General features: G+C 40.4%; 1 protein-coding gene and 1 long non-coding RNA gene across 3 annotated transcripts in view; one reads left to right on the top strand and one right to left on the bottom strand.

The window, feature by feature from the left end:
• Gcn2 (eukaryotic translation initiation factor 2 alpha kinase Gcn2) overlaps positions 1 to 12,408 on the top strand; it is a 137,156-nt gene that overhangs the window by 109,094 nt on the left and 15,654 nt on the right. Inside the window, exons 17-20 of the mRNA XM_070083192.1 lie at positions 1,430 to 1,575; positions 3,224 to 3,354; positions 4,020 to 4,245; positions 10,871 to 10,977. Coding sequence (XP_069939293.1) covers positions 1,430 to 1,575; positions 3,224 to 3,354; positions 4,020 to 4,245; positions 10,871 to 10,977 — 610 coding nt within the window. The remainder of the gene's footprint in view (positions 1 to 1,429; positions 1,576 to 3,223; positions 3,355 to 4,019; positions 4,246 to 10,870; positions 10,978 to 12,408) is intronic.
• The window catches only part of LOC138852459 (uncharacterized), a 123,997-nt gene continuing 114,936 nt past the window's right edge, over positions 3,348 to 12,408 (bottom strand). For both annotated transcript variants that reach the window (XR_011391763.1, XR_011391762.1), the window contains exons 4-5: positions 7,641 to 7,840; positions 3,348 to 4,133 (exon numbers count right to left, since the gene is read on the bottom strand). This is a non-coding gene — a long non-coding RNA (uncharacterized lncRNA). The remainder of the gene's footprint in view (positions 4,134 to 7,640; positions 7,841 to 12,408) is intronic.

The raw sequence follows: 12,408 nt of genomic DNA, 5'->3' as shown, positions 1-12,408 counted from the left end.
AGGCTAAAGAGGTCTTTGTGGCATTTATGGATTTGGAAAAGGTGTATGACAGGGTGGATAGGGGGGGCAATGTGGCAGATGTTGCAGGTGTATGGTGTAGGAGGTAGGTTACTGAAAGCAGTGAAGAGTTTTTACGAGGATAGTGAGGCTCAAGTTAGAGTATGTAGGAAAGAGGGAAATTATTTCCCAGTAAAAGTAGGCCTTAGACAAGGATGTGTGATGTCACCGTGGTTGTTTAATATATTTATAGATGGGGTTGTAAGAGAAGTAAATGCGAGGGTCTTGGCAAGAGGCGTGGAGTTAAAAGATAAAGAATCACACATAAAGTTGGAGTTGTCACAGTTGCTCTTTGCTGATGACACTGTGCTCTTGGGAGATTCTGAAGAGAAGTTGCAGAGATTGGTGGATGAATTTGGTAGGGTGTGCAAAAGAAGAAAATTAAAAGTGAATACAGGAAAGAGTAAGGTTATGAGGATAAAAAGATTAGGTGATGAAAGATTGGATATCAGATTGGAGGGAGAGAGTATGGAGGAGGTGAATGTATTCAGATATTTGGGAGTGGACGTGTCAGCAGATGGGTCTATGAAGGATGAGGTGAATCATAGAATTTATGAGGGGAAAAGGGTGAGTGGTGCACTTAGGAGTCTGTGGAGACAAAGAACTTTGTCCTTGGAGGCAAAGAGGGGAATGTATGAGAGTATAGTTTTACCAACGCTCTTATATGGGTGTGAAGCATGGGTGATGAGTGTTGCAGCGAGGAGAAGGCTGGAGGCAGTGGAGATGTCATGTCTGAGGCCAATGTGTGGTGTGAATATAATGCAGAGAATTCGTAGTTTGGAAGTTAGGAGGAGGTGCGGGATTACCAAAACTGTTGTCCAGAGGGCTGAGGAAGGGTTGTTGAGGTGGTTCGGGCATGTAGAGAGAATGGAGCGAAACAGAATGACTTCAAGAGTGTATCAGTCTGTAGTGGAAGGAAGGCGGGGTAGGGGTCGGCCTAGGAAAGGTTGGAGGGAGGGGGTAAAGGAGGTTTTGTGTGCGAGGGGCTTGGACTTCCAGCAGGCGTGCGTGAGTGTGTTTGATAGGAGTGAATGGAGACGAATGGTTTTTAATACTTGACGTGCTGTTGGAGTGTGAGCAAAGTAACATTTATGAAGGGGTTCAGGGAAACCGGCAGGCCGGACTTGAGTCCTGAAGATGGGAAGTACAGTGCCTGCACTCTGAAGGAGGGGTGTTAATGTTGCAGTTTAAAAACTGTAGTGTAAAGCACCCTTCTGGCAAGACAGTGATGGAGTGAATGATGGTGAAAGTTTTTCTTTTTCAGGCCACCCTGCCTTGGTGGGAATCGGCCAGTGTGATAATAATAATAAAAAAAATTTTAATACTTGTTAAACGTTTAACTGTAACCATGAAACTGCTTCTTACATATTAGGAGAAAACTGCTATCTACAGAGAAGAATGCAGAATTGCCTGCTGCTGTAGGAGTGAGTCTTTTTTTGGAGAAGTTTGACTGTTGTATTGCGGAAGTGATCAAGCTTATGGCTACTGGTCAGAGAGATATTGACCAGGTTGTGGCTGGTGAGTATTATCTACACCATAGTATTATGTATCATCCAGATATTTGTTTTTGTAAGTAATGTACAATATACAGTGGACCCCCGGTTAACGATTTTAATCCGTGCAAGAGGGCTCATCGTTATGCGAAATAATCGTTATGCGAATTAATTTTCCCCATAAGAAATAATGGAAATAAAATTAATCCGTGCAAGACGCCCAAAAGTATGAAAAAAAATTTTTTTTACCACATGAAATGTTAATTTTAATACACACAAACTGAAAAAGGCATGCACAATTACATGACACTTACTTTTATTGAAGATCTGGTGATGATTGATGGGATGGGAGGAGGGGAGAGCATTATCTTCTTACTGTTTAGAAGGGGAATCCCCTTCCATTAGGACTTGAGGTAGCAAGTCCTTTTCTGGGGTTACTTCCCTTCTTCTTTTAATGCCACTAGGACCAGCTTCAGAGTCACTGGACCTCTGTCGCACAACAAATCTGTCCATAGAGCTCTGTACCTCCCGTTTCTTCAAGACTTTCCTAAAATGGGCCATAACATTGTCATTGAAATAGTCACAAGCACGGCTTGCAACAGCTGTGTCAGGGTGATTTTCATCTATAAAGGTTTGCAGTTCAAACCACTCTGCACACATTTCCTTAATCTTTGAAGTAGGCACAATGGATTCCACAACTGGCATAGGCTTCTCAGGGTTAGCCCCAAACCCTTCAAAATCTTTCTTAATTTCCATACTAATTCTCACCCTTTTTACCACAGGGTTGGCACTAGAAGCTTTCTTGGGGCCCATGGTCACTTATTTTCCAGAAACACCACCGAAAACACTGTAATAATACGAAATATTCCGAGTGTATGCTTGGATGTTACCGCGGAGGCTGGCTGGTAAACAATGGGACGGCCGGCACATGTGAGGGCACATTGGACGCGTCTCGGACGAAAATCGGTATGCGGGTTTTTAATCGGTATGCGGGGCAAAAATTTTGCGATAAAAGTAATCGTTATGCGGAAAAATCGCTATGCGATGCCATCGTTATGCGGGGGTCCACTGTACAGCAATGTGTGTTCCTGGCTATATACACTGGGTGTGTTACAGGCCCATGGCAACTTTACTAAATTTAATTGGTTCATCAAAACCTAATTTCATTTAAGAATCTTTAGTATACCTTGTGAACTGCATTAATAATGAATGGCAAATATTTATTGCACTTATATAAAGCAGATCCGAATAAAATGAAGGAAACCTATACTGTGGTCTATACGACTACATTTCACTTATTAAAGGATAAGCGAAAAGTGGTGCAATGACTATTAGCCAAATTTTGCATAAATAAAAGCATGAGCTGGCATTCAGACCTCTAATTGACCCTTGTGGGTCAATTAGAGGTCTGAATGAGATTGTTGAGAGGCATGTCTTTCATTAGTTTTTCTGCATTTCCCTGCAGTGCCAAATGATCTATCTACACTGCCTTAGCATTTTTATGAATATCTATACTTAAAAGATAATCATATTTTTACTTTTTTTCTTATTTTGGTTATGACTTCCAAGTCATAAAAATAAATGTATGTAATGTTATTTCACATTTATGTAGAAGATAACTAGATTTGAGAACACTGGAAAATACTAACAAATATTTTTCCTTTGGTGGATAGGTCTTGGTTGTGGATCTGGGGTGATCAGTGTGCTGGTGTGTGCAATAGGAGGGAAACAGCTGGAAGACCGCATCAACATAGTCAGACAACTTAGAGCAGCAAAAATCACAGCTGATCATTGCCACTGTTTGGTAAGGAATTAAGGACACCTTCAATATTAAATACAAGAAAGGTTTTTAGATTTATGTAAAAGTACAGTATCCTAACTTAATTGGTGAGTCATAGTCAGCTATACACATTTTGGTTAGGCAATTATTTTTCATTTGCAGTGTGGCAATAATTATCATAGAAACTTAAGAAAATTACAATTTACTAATGTATACATCAACTGCCTGTACCAATATAAAGCACTCATCAGCATGCTGAAATATATTAGGTGTTATTTGTACATGTTTGGTGTACGATCATCAAAATACTTGCTTCTGCTCACATATACTGTACATAGTACATTAATTCAACAGTTACTTGGTGTAATTGATATCTGATATTTGTCATCTCTACCAGAACTTAAAAATAATAACAGAACTCAATAATTTAAAAAAAAATGACAATGTAAACATTGTCATGAATGTATTTGCATTGAAGAATAACTATGTGAACATGAATATGTAGCTAGCTGTGTGGCCAGTCATTCTATAGCATGTAATGCCTCTCCATTGTTGGATCATTTTTCTAGGGGAGTTACAGTATCCTTCTGTAACTAATCTTTCTACACTTTTGGATATTATGTTATGCTAACAATCTCCTAAAGTGCGGAAAGCTTAGGATTGTAAGATTACTTATTGCATGTTTACAGAACCAAAAGGAAGCAGAAACGGTATTGGAGGACTTGCGTGCCTCAAACTTGGTAATGCTGACCAGCTCAGATAAAGCAGATATTAGGATACGTAGTGACCCTACAGGCCGCACCCTGGAAAGGAAGATCCTATTAGAAAAAGTACCCGAGTTTATTTTAAAGAATATGGGAGTAGCTGATGCAGGGCCATCAAGTAACTTTTCACGGTCTGACTCCAAAACTACAGGCAAGTTTTTATTCGTGTAATTTTTTTAATTTTCTTTTATAAATACAGTGGAATCTTGGCTTACAAGTTTAATCTGTTCTGTGACCTTGCTTGTATCCTGATCTGCTTGTATGCTGAGTTAATTTTCCTCACTTAAATTAAGTGAAATGCCATTAATCCGTTCCAGCAGAATTCCTGCTCTCAGGAGGCATGACAAAATACGCTTCAATATAATGCTAATAACAACTCTATGGCTTATTTATCTATCATAATTCATCTAATATGACATAATAAACAATATAATTAACACAGAAACATGATATATACTCTAGAATGAATAAAATAGGCCATAATATGGCGAGTGGTGGCACCGGCGTCCATTCGCTCTCCCGCGACTATATCTTCCCATGCTTTTATTATAAAACGGAGTGTTTGTGAGGCTAACTGCACTAGTTTCATAAATAAGAAATATTGTATAAAAACATAATAGAGAATGTAAAGATATAAAGTGGTGTTATAAAGTGTACGTACGCTGGTGGAGGTGGAGTGGAAGATAGGCTACTTGCTACTAGCTCCTACTGCCACCACCACCTCACTTGTTTATCTATGATTTCATTCTGTAATTCCATGGACATCATCCTCTTTTTCTTCTCAGCACTGTCCTTTGCACTTACTTTCTTAGGATCCATGGTTAGAAAAAAGAAATTTGGCAATAATAACACAAAAATGCTTCCAGGCGACATAAACACATTGCACAGCTCAGTTGATGTTGTGGTGTTGGCTGTCACTTAGTGGCGATGTTCTGAAACTCGCTTATTATTATATGTCTCATAAACACGCTAGATAACAGGGATATCTTGCTACTCCAACTTACACTTTGGTCACACTTCACAGACATGCACATGCATATATATATATATATACATACATCTATGTTTTTCTCCTTTTTCTACATAGCTCTTGTTCTTCTATTGTCCATGGGGAAGTGGAAAAGAATCTTTCCTCCGTAAGCCATGCGTGTCGTATGAGGCGACTAAAATGCCGGGAGCAATGGGCTAGTAACCCCTTCTCCTGTAGACATTTACTAAAAAAGAGAAGAAGAAAAACTTTATAAAACTGGGATGCTTGAATGTGCGTGGATGTAGTGCGGATGACAAGAAACAGATGATTGCTGATGTTATGAGTGAAAAGAAGTTGGATGTCCTGGCCCTAAGCGAAACAAAGCTGAAGGGGGTAGGGGAGTTTCGGTGGGGGAAATAAATGGGATTAAATCTGGAGTATCTGAAGAGTTAGAGCAAAGGAAGAGGTAGCAGTAATGTTGAATGATCAGTTATGGAAGGAGAAAAGAGAATATGAATGTGTAAATGCAAGAATTATGTGGATTAAAGTAAAGGTTGGATGCGAGAAGTGGGTCATAATAAGCGTGTATGCACCTGGAGAAGAGAGGAATACAGAGAGAGAGAGATTTTGGGAGATGTTAAGTGAATGTATAGGAACCTTTGAACCAAGTGAGAGAGTAATTGTGGTAGGGGACCCGAATGCTAAAGTAGGAGAAACTTTTAGAGAGGGTGTGGTAGGTAAGTTTGGGGTGCCAGGTGTAAATGATAATGAGAGCCCTTTGATTGAACTTTGTATAGAAAGGGGTTTAGTTATAGGTAATACGGAGAATAGGATAGCAGATGAACAAGGAGGCTTTAGGAAAGGTAGGGGGTGTGTGGACCAGGTGTTTACAGTGAAACATAGAAGTGAACAGTATTTAGATAAGGCTAAAGAGGTCTTTGTGGCATTTATGGATTTGGAAAAGGCGTATGACAGGGTGGATAGGGGGGCAATGTGGCAGATGTTGCAGGTGTATGGTGTAGGAGGTAGGTTACTGAAAGCAGTGAAGAGTTTTTACGAGGATAGTGAGGCTCAAGTTAGAGTATGTAGGAAAGAGGGAATTATTTCCCAGTAAAAGTAGGCCTTAGACAAGGATGTGTGATGTCACCGTGGTTGTTTAATATATTTATAGATGGGGTTGTAAGAGAAGTAAATGCGAGGGTCTTGGCTAGAGGCGTGGAGTTAAAAGATAAAGAATCACACATAAAGTGGGAGTTGTCACAGTTGCTCTTTGCTGATGACACTGTGCTCTTGGGAGATTCTGAAGAGAAGTTGCAGAGATTGGTGGATGAATTTGGTAGGGTGTGCAAAAGAAGAAAATTAAAAGTGAATACAGGAAAGAGTAAGGTTATGAGGATAAAAAGATTAGGTGATGAAAGATTGGATATCAGATTGGAGGGAGAGAGTATGGAGGAGGTGAATGTATTCAGATATTTGGGAGTGGACGTGTCAGCGGATGGGTCTATGAAGGATGAGGTGAATCATAGAATTGATGAGGGGAAAAGGGTGTGTGGTGCACTTACGAGTCTGTGGAGACAAAGAACTTTGTCCTTGGAGGCAAAGAGGGGAATGTATGAGAGTATAGTTTTACCAACGCTCTTATATGGGTGTGAAGCATGGGTGATGAATGTTGCAGCGAGGAGAAGGCTGGAGGCAGTGGAGATGTCATGTCTGAGGGCAATGTGTGGTGTGAATATAATGCAGAGAATTCGTAGTTTGGAAGTTAGGAGGAGGTGCGGGATTACCAAAACTGTTGTCCAGAGGGCTGAGGAAGGGTTGTTGAGGTGGTTCGGACATGTAAAGAGAATGGAGCGAAACAGAATGACTTCAAGAGTGTATCAGTCTGTAGTGGAAGGAAGGCGGGGTAGGGGTCGGCCTAGGAAAGGTTGGAGGGAGGGGGTAAAGGAGGTTTTGTGTGCGAGGGGCTTGGACTTCCAGCAGGTGTGCGTGAGCGTGTTTGATAGGAGTGAATGGAGACAAATGGTTTTTAATACTTGACGTGCTGTTGGAGTGTGAGCAAAGTAACATTTATGAAGGGATTCAGGGAAACCGGCAGGCCGGACTTGAGTCCTGGAGATGGGAAGTACAGTGCCTGCAATCTGAAGGAGGGGTGTTAATGTTGCAGTTTAAAAACTGTAGTGTAAAGCACCCTTCTGGCAAGACAGTGATGGAGTGAATGATGGTGAAAGTTTTTCTTTTTCGGGCCACCCTGCCTTGGTGGGAATCGGCCAGTGTGATAAAAAAAAAAAACAAATTGTATTTATGTTTACCTGTGAGACAGTGATAGCCAGCTGGCCAGCCAGCCAGCCATGTTGTTTACACAAACCCATACTCCCTTCCCCACCACCCACACTGCCTTCCCTGCTTTCCCTACCACCCACACTGCCGGAGTGTGAGGTATTCCTTACCGCTTGGCTTGGTGACAAAGGTGCATTGAATTAATTACCACTTCCACAAACAATACAATGTGGGTGGTTAGATTTTTTCTTACTGCACACACTTACCATGTAGACCCATTCTATCACATGTAGACCTACCAGCCTTTTCCCAATTGATTTGAGGGCGCTAGAATTTACACGTCTCTCCCAGAGGCACAGCCAGACTGGCTGGAATGGTAGCAGGTTGACGCGTCCCAGCATCCCATACGGCTGAAATAATGGCCAGTAACCAGATGCCGAAAAACCGACCTGTAACCGAGTTGGCCAATAACAGGAACAGCTGATGACCGGGGAGTCCACTGTAATAATAATAATAATAATAATACAGGCTGAATACAGTAGAACCTTGATTTCTGTGGTTTCAGTTATCTATGGTTTACCATGGCTCAAAAATAAGCCTTAATTTTGCTTAATAATGGCTCCCAAACGCAAAAGTAGTGATGATGGCAGTTCTTCAAAGTGCTAATTCTCGACTTAATACAATAAAAAAATATTGTATGTGGAGGTTGCTCAGATTTATGGCAAGAATGAATCTTCCATTCATGAAGTACTGTATAATGATATACACTGTATATTATTATTATTTAATATTGGTAATGTCTTACGGTGCATAATTTATCAATTAAACTTTGTCATAGGTATGTATGTAAATGAAAAACGACATGTATGTAGGGTTCACTATTATCTGCAGTAGATCTTGGAATGTATTACCCACAGGGGGACTATTGTACATGTTATCTTAAATTCGAAAAGCTCTGAAATCGAAAACTTTTTTCAAGTGCTGATTTGACATGACAAATGGAAAATTGTAGTCGGGTCTGGGGAGGTTCCCAGGCATTGCAGAAGTCTGCATACCCAGACATTTGTGACACATGACCTCACAAAGCCTGGGGTGGCGTTGTAATATGCTGTTGGCGGCAGTTTACTAACAACAGTTGTCACTGCCAGACTTACATGCATTACTCACTGTGATTACCTTGTGCTTTGTGAGTATTCTCTGCTCTTGCAGTGCAAACATAGTTTAAAATGTCAAAAAGGCCTGCAGACACCCCTATGGGTAACATGGCATCATAGGTGGAGACTAGAGGCCTACCCTTTTGTTTTTTGTTTGTTATTTTGAAGAGCTAATGTATGCACAGTGGACCTCCGACTTATGATGGCCTCAACCTATGATAAGACTGACTTATGATGCTTGTCAGCGTAAAAATTTAACCCCGACCTACGTTGAAAAACTCAACTTACATCATTCATCCCGAACGCGGCCGTCTGGTCCATCTGGCCTAAGTGCCTCAGCTGAGCTAGTGTGACATTGTTTACAAGTCAGGGCGGACAGTTGCATGCATACATTCGATAAATTTTGTATTTTCTAGTGTTTTCAGTGCTTCTAACTGCTAATTAAGCCACCATGGACCCAACCCTGTGGTAAAAAGGGTGAGAAATACTATTGTACCACCGTCAGCTGCTGCTGCACTACGGTCAGCTGTTGCTGCACTAATGTCAGCTGTACTACTTGAAGATGTGGAGAGACTGTTGTTGGTGTGGCTTATCAAGAATACCAAGAAACAATTAACCCCAAAGGGTTAGCCACCCAGGATAACCCAAGAAAGTCAGTGTGTCATCAAGGACTGTCTAACTTATTTCCATTGGGATCCTTAATCTTGTCCCCCAGGATGCGACCCACACCAGTCGACTAACACCCAGGTGAACAGGAAAAAATGCCTGGAACTAGTGCTCATATTGGTGAATTTAAGGTCAGCAAAGGTTGGCTTGAGAGATTTAAGAATCGTAGTGGCATACACAGTGTGATAGGGCCAAACAGGACCTACATTACTAAGGAGGAAAAGGCATTCCCAGGACACAGTGTCTCATCACTCATCACCACATCTTCAATAAAGGTAAGTGTCATTTATTCTTCATTTAGTACACTAATACATGCACAATATATATTGTGCATGTATCCTTCTTATTGTGTGTAGGAAAATGTATATTTCATGTGGTAAAAATATTTTTTTGTCATACTTTTGGGTGTCTTGAATGGATTAATTTGATTTCCATAATTTTTTATGGGGAAAATTAATTTGTCTTACGATAATTTCGTCTTGTGATGTGCTCTCTGGAACGGATTAATATCGTAAGTCGGGGGTCCACTGTATTCTCTTGATGCTGCTGCTGTGCTGCCTTTATTAAAAATATTGTACAAAACTACCTTCAGGTTATGTGAATGTGATGTATATGAAATCTAAATGGATGTCATGTTTAGACTTGGGGTCACCTTCCCAAGCTATCATTGTTCCAAACTCCAAAAAATTCCAAAATCTGAGACACTTCCAACCCCACATTTAGTGATAAAATCAAATTAATTACTGACCCAGTAATAATTAATTTGATTTTATCATTAAACTTGAAAGGGTCATACAGCACTGCAGGGAGGGAACTGCTAAAAGAGGAATATGCAGAGGTTAGGAGGGATAAGGGTTAGTGGAGGTAGGGAAGAGTGAAAAGGTAAATTAAAATTAAGGTTAATGCAATAAGTTAGTTTCTGTTAAAAAGAAAGAGCCTGCATTGAAGATGGAACTTTCAGCAAGGTCAGTAAGAGTTAGTGCATTGGGATGATATTGGAAGTGAATTTGCATATCTGCAGATAAGACCATCTATTAGGACATGGTAAACTGACAGTGCAGCCTGACAGTCCTTGCAGAGCAGTGGCAAGCATTTTTTCACAAGATGTCCATGAGTGAGGCATATGTGGCCCATACATTATTATTATTATAATCAAAAAGGAGCGCTAAACCATGCAGTCTCCCAAACACGACAACAGTGGGAAGAAGATGACCAGACATCCAAATGTTGTTTGACAGAAATTTTTTTGTGGTCCAACATGGACCATTGTTGTTACCAGGATCTGACATCACGTGGACACACTGAATATGGAGAAGCAATGCAGTAGGCATACTGGCTCATGATAGACAGTGTCCTGCTGAAATCCAACCTCTCACTTATATATTTGTCCAACTTATTTTGTGCAGTTTGATGTACCTCCCACTTCACCTCATACTTTTCCTTCAGGTCACCTGCACTGTCTACTATATATTAACCTGCTTTAGCCTCCTCTATATTAGAACTAATGAAGACATTCATGCTGAAACTTTTCCTTTAATGAATATCCTGAACTATACACTAATGTCCTTTTCCAAAGTTTGTCAGTATCACCATACCATTTACAACCACGTGTAAAATTTATAAACGGGATGAGATGTTATATTGGGAATATATGGGTTATCATATTATTGTAATTCTCAAGAGTTGTTTTTCTTTCTTTTTTTCTTCAGGTGTTAACCAAGAAGATTACCAACTAAACATTCAATACATAACAAAGAAGCAAGCCAAATGTAAAGATGCTGCCAAGTGGAGAGATGTTCCCAAGGTGGATCAGCAGGTTGGTGATTACCTATTTGTCATTACTGGTATCCTGTATGACTTGCTAATAGTTTTCAGTCACTAATACTTATACATTGTATTGAATTATTAATAAATGTAGACAAAGTTACTACCTGCCAATGTGAAATCCAAAGACTATATCTTCAGTATAAGAGAAGTTAAAAGCAGAATGAGTTACAGGAAAGCAAAAGACTCGACAAGAGATGCAACATTCCCCCAACGAAAAGCAGGGGTGCTGCAAGTACACTGAGAGACAATGCAATAAGTGTCAAGGGCCCAAGACTGTTCAACTGCCTCCCAGCATACATAAGGGGGATTACCAATAGACCCTTGGCTGTCTTCAAGAAGGTACTAGACAGACATCTAAAGTCAGTACTTGACCAGCCAGGCTGTGGTTCGTACATCAGTTTGCATGTGGCCAGCAGTAACAGCCTGGTTGTTCAGACTGTGATCCACCATGAGGCCTGGTCTCAGACTGAACTGCAGGGGCATTGACCTCTGAAACCCTCTTCAAGTATACTCCAAGTATACCACAGAAGAATTCAAAAATAGATATGACAAAATCCAGGATGAGACCAACTATGACAGTCATTAAGAGGCACTGCCAGGAACTGGAGCTTCATCCCATAGGCACAGCCATTTCCTACTAAGGCAAGATGACCAAAAAACAAAACATTCACAGTCAGTTACCTAAAAACAGTCTTGCCAGAAGTGCATGGACATCACAGTTCAGATGACCTTCTGACCTGAAGAATCCTCATCCCTTCTTCATAGTGAAGGCTCTACTTCCTACTTCCAGAACACAAATCTGACTGATCAGTTTTCCAAATATAAGGATGGTATGCAAGAATCTACTTAGGTTTCATGTCAATTTTTGGACATACAGCATCACCTTTTCAAACAAACATAAATGAAACTTCAGAAGATCCAATGAAATTACAGTGGACCCTCGCCTAACGATATTAATCCATTCCTGAGAGCTCAATGTTAGGCGAAATTATCGTTAGCCGAATTAATTTTCCCCATAAGAAATAATGGAAATCAAATTAATCCGTTCCTGACACCCCAAAGTATGAAAAAAAAAATTACCACATGAAATATTAATTTTAATACACACAAACTGAAGAAGACATGTACAATTACATGACACTTACCTTCATTGAAGATCTGGTGATGATTGATGGGATGGGAGGAGGGGAGAGTGTGGATGGTGTTAATGTTTAGAAGGGGAATCCCCTTCCATTAGGACTTGAGGTGTCAAATCCTTTTCCAGGGTTACTTCCCTTCTTCTTTTAATGCCACTAGGACCAGCTTGAGAGTCACTGGACCTCTGTCGCACAACATATCTATCCATAGAGCTCTGTACCTCCCGTTCCTTTAAGATTTGTCTAAAATGGGCCATAACATTGTCATTGTAATAGTCACCAGC

Source organism: Cherax quadricarinatus, chromosome 9 (genome assembly GCF_038502225.1).
Source record: "Cherax quadricarinatus isolate ZL_2023a chromosome 9, ASM3850222v1, whole genome shotgun sequence".
Classification (NCBI taxonomy): Eukaryota; Metazoa; Arthropoda; class Malacostraca; order Decapoda; family Parastacidae; genus Cherax; species Cherax quadricarinatus.
This window is presented reverse-complemented; position numbering and strand designations above follow the sequence as displayed.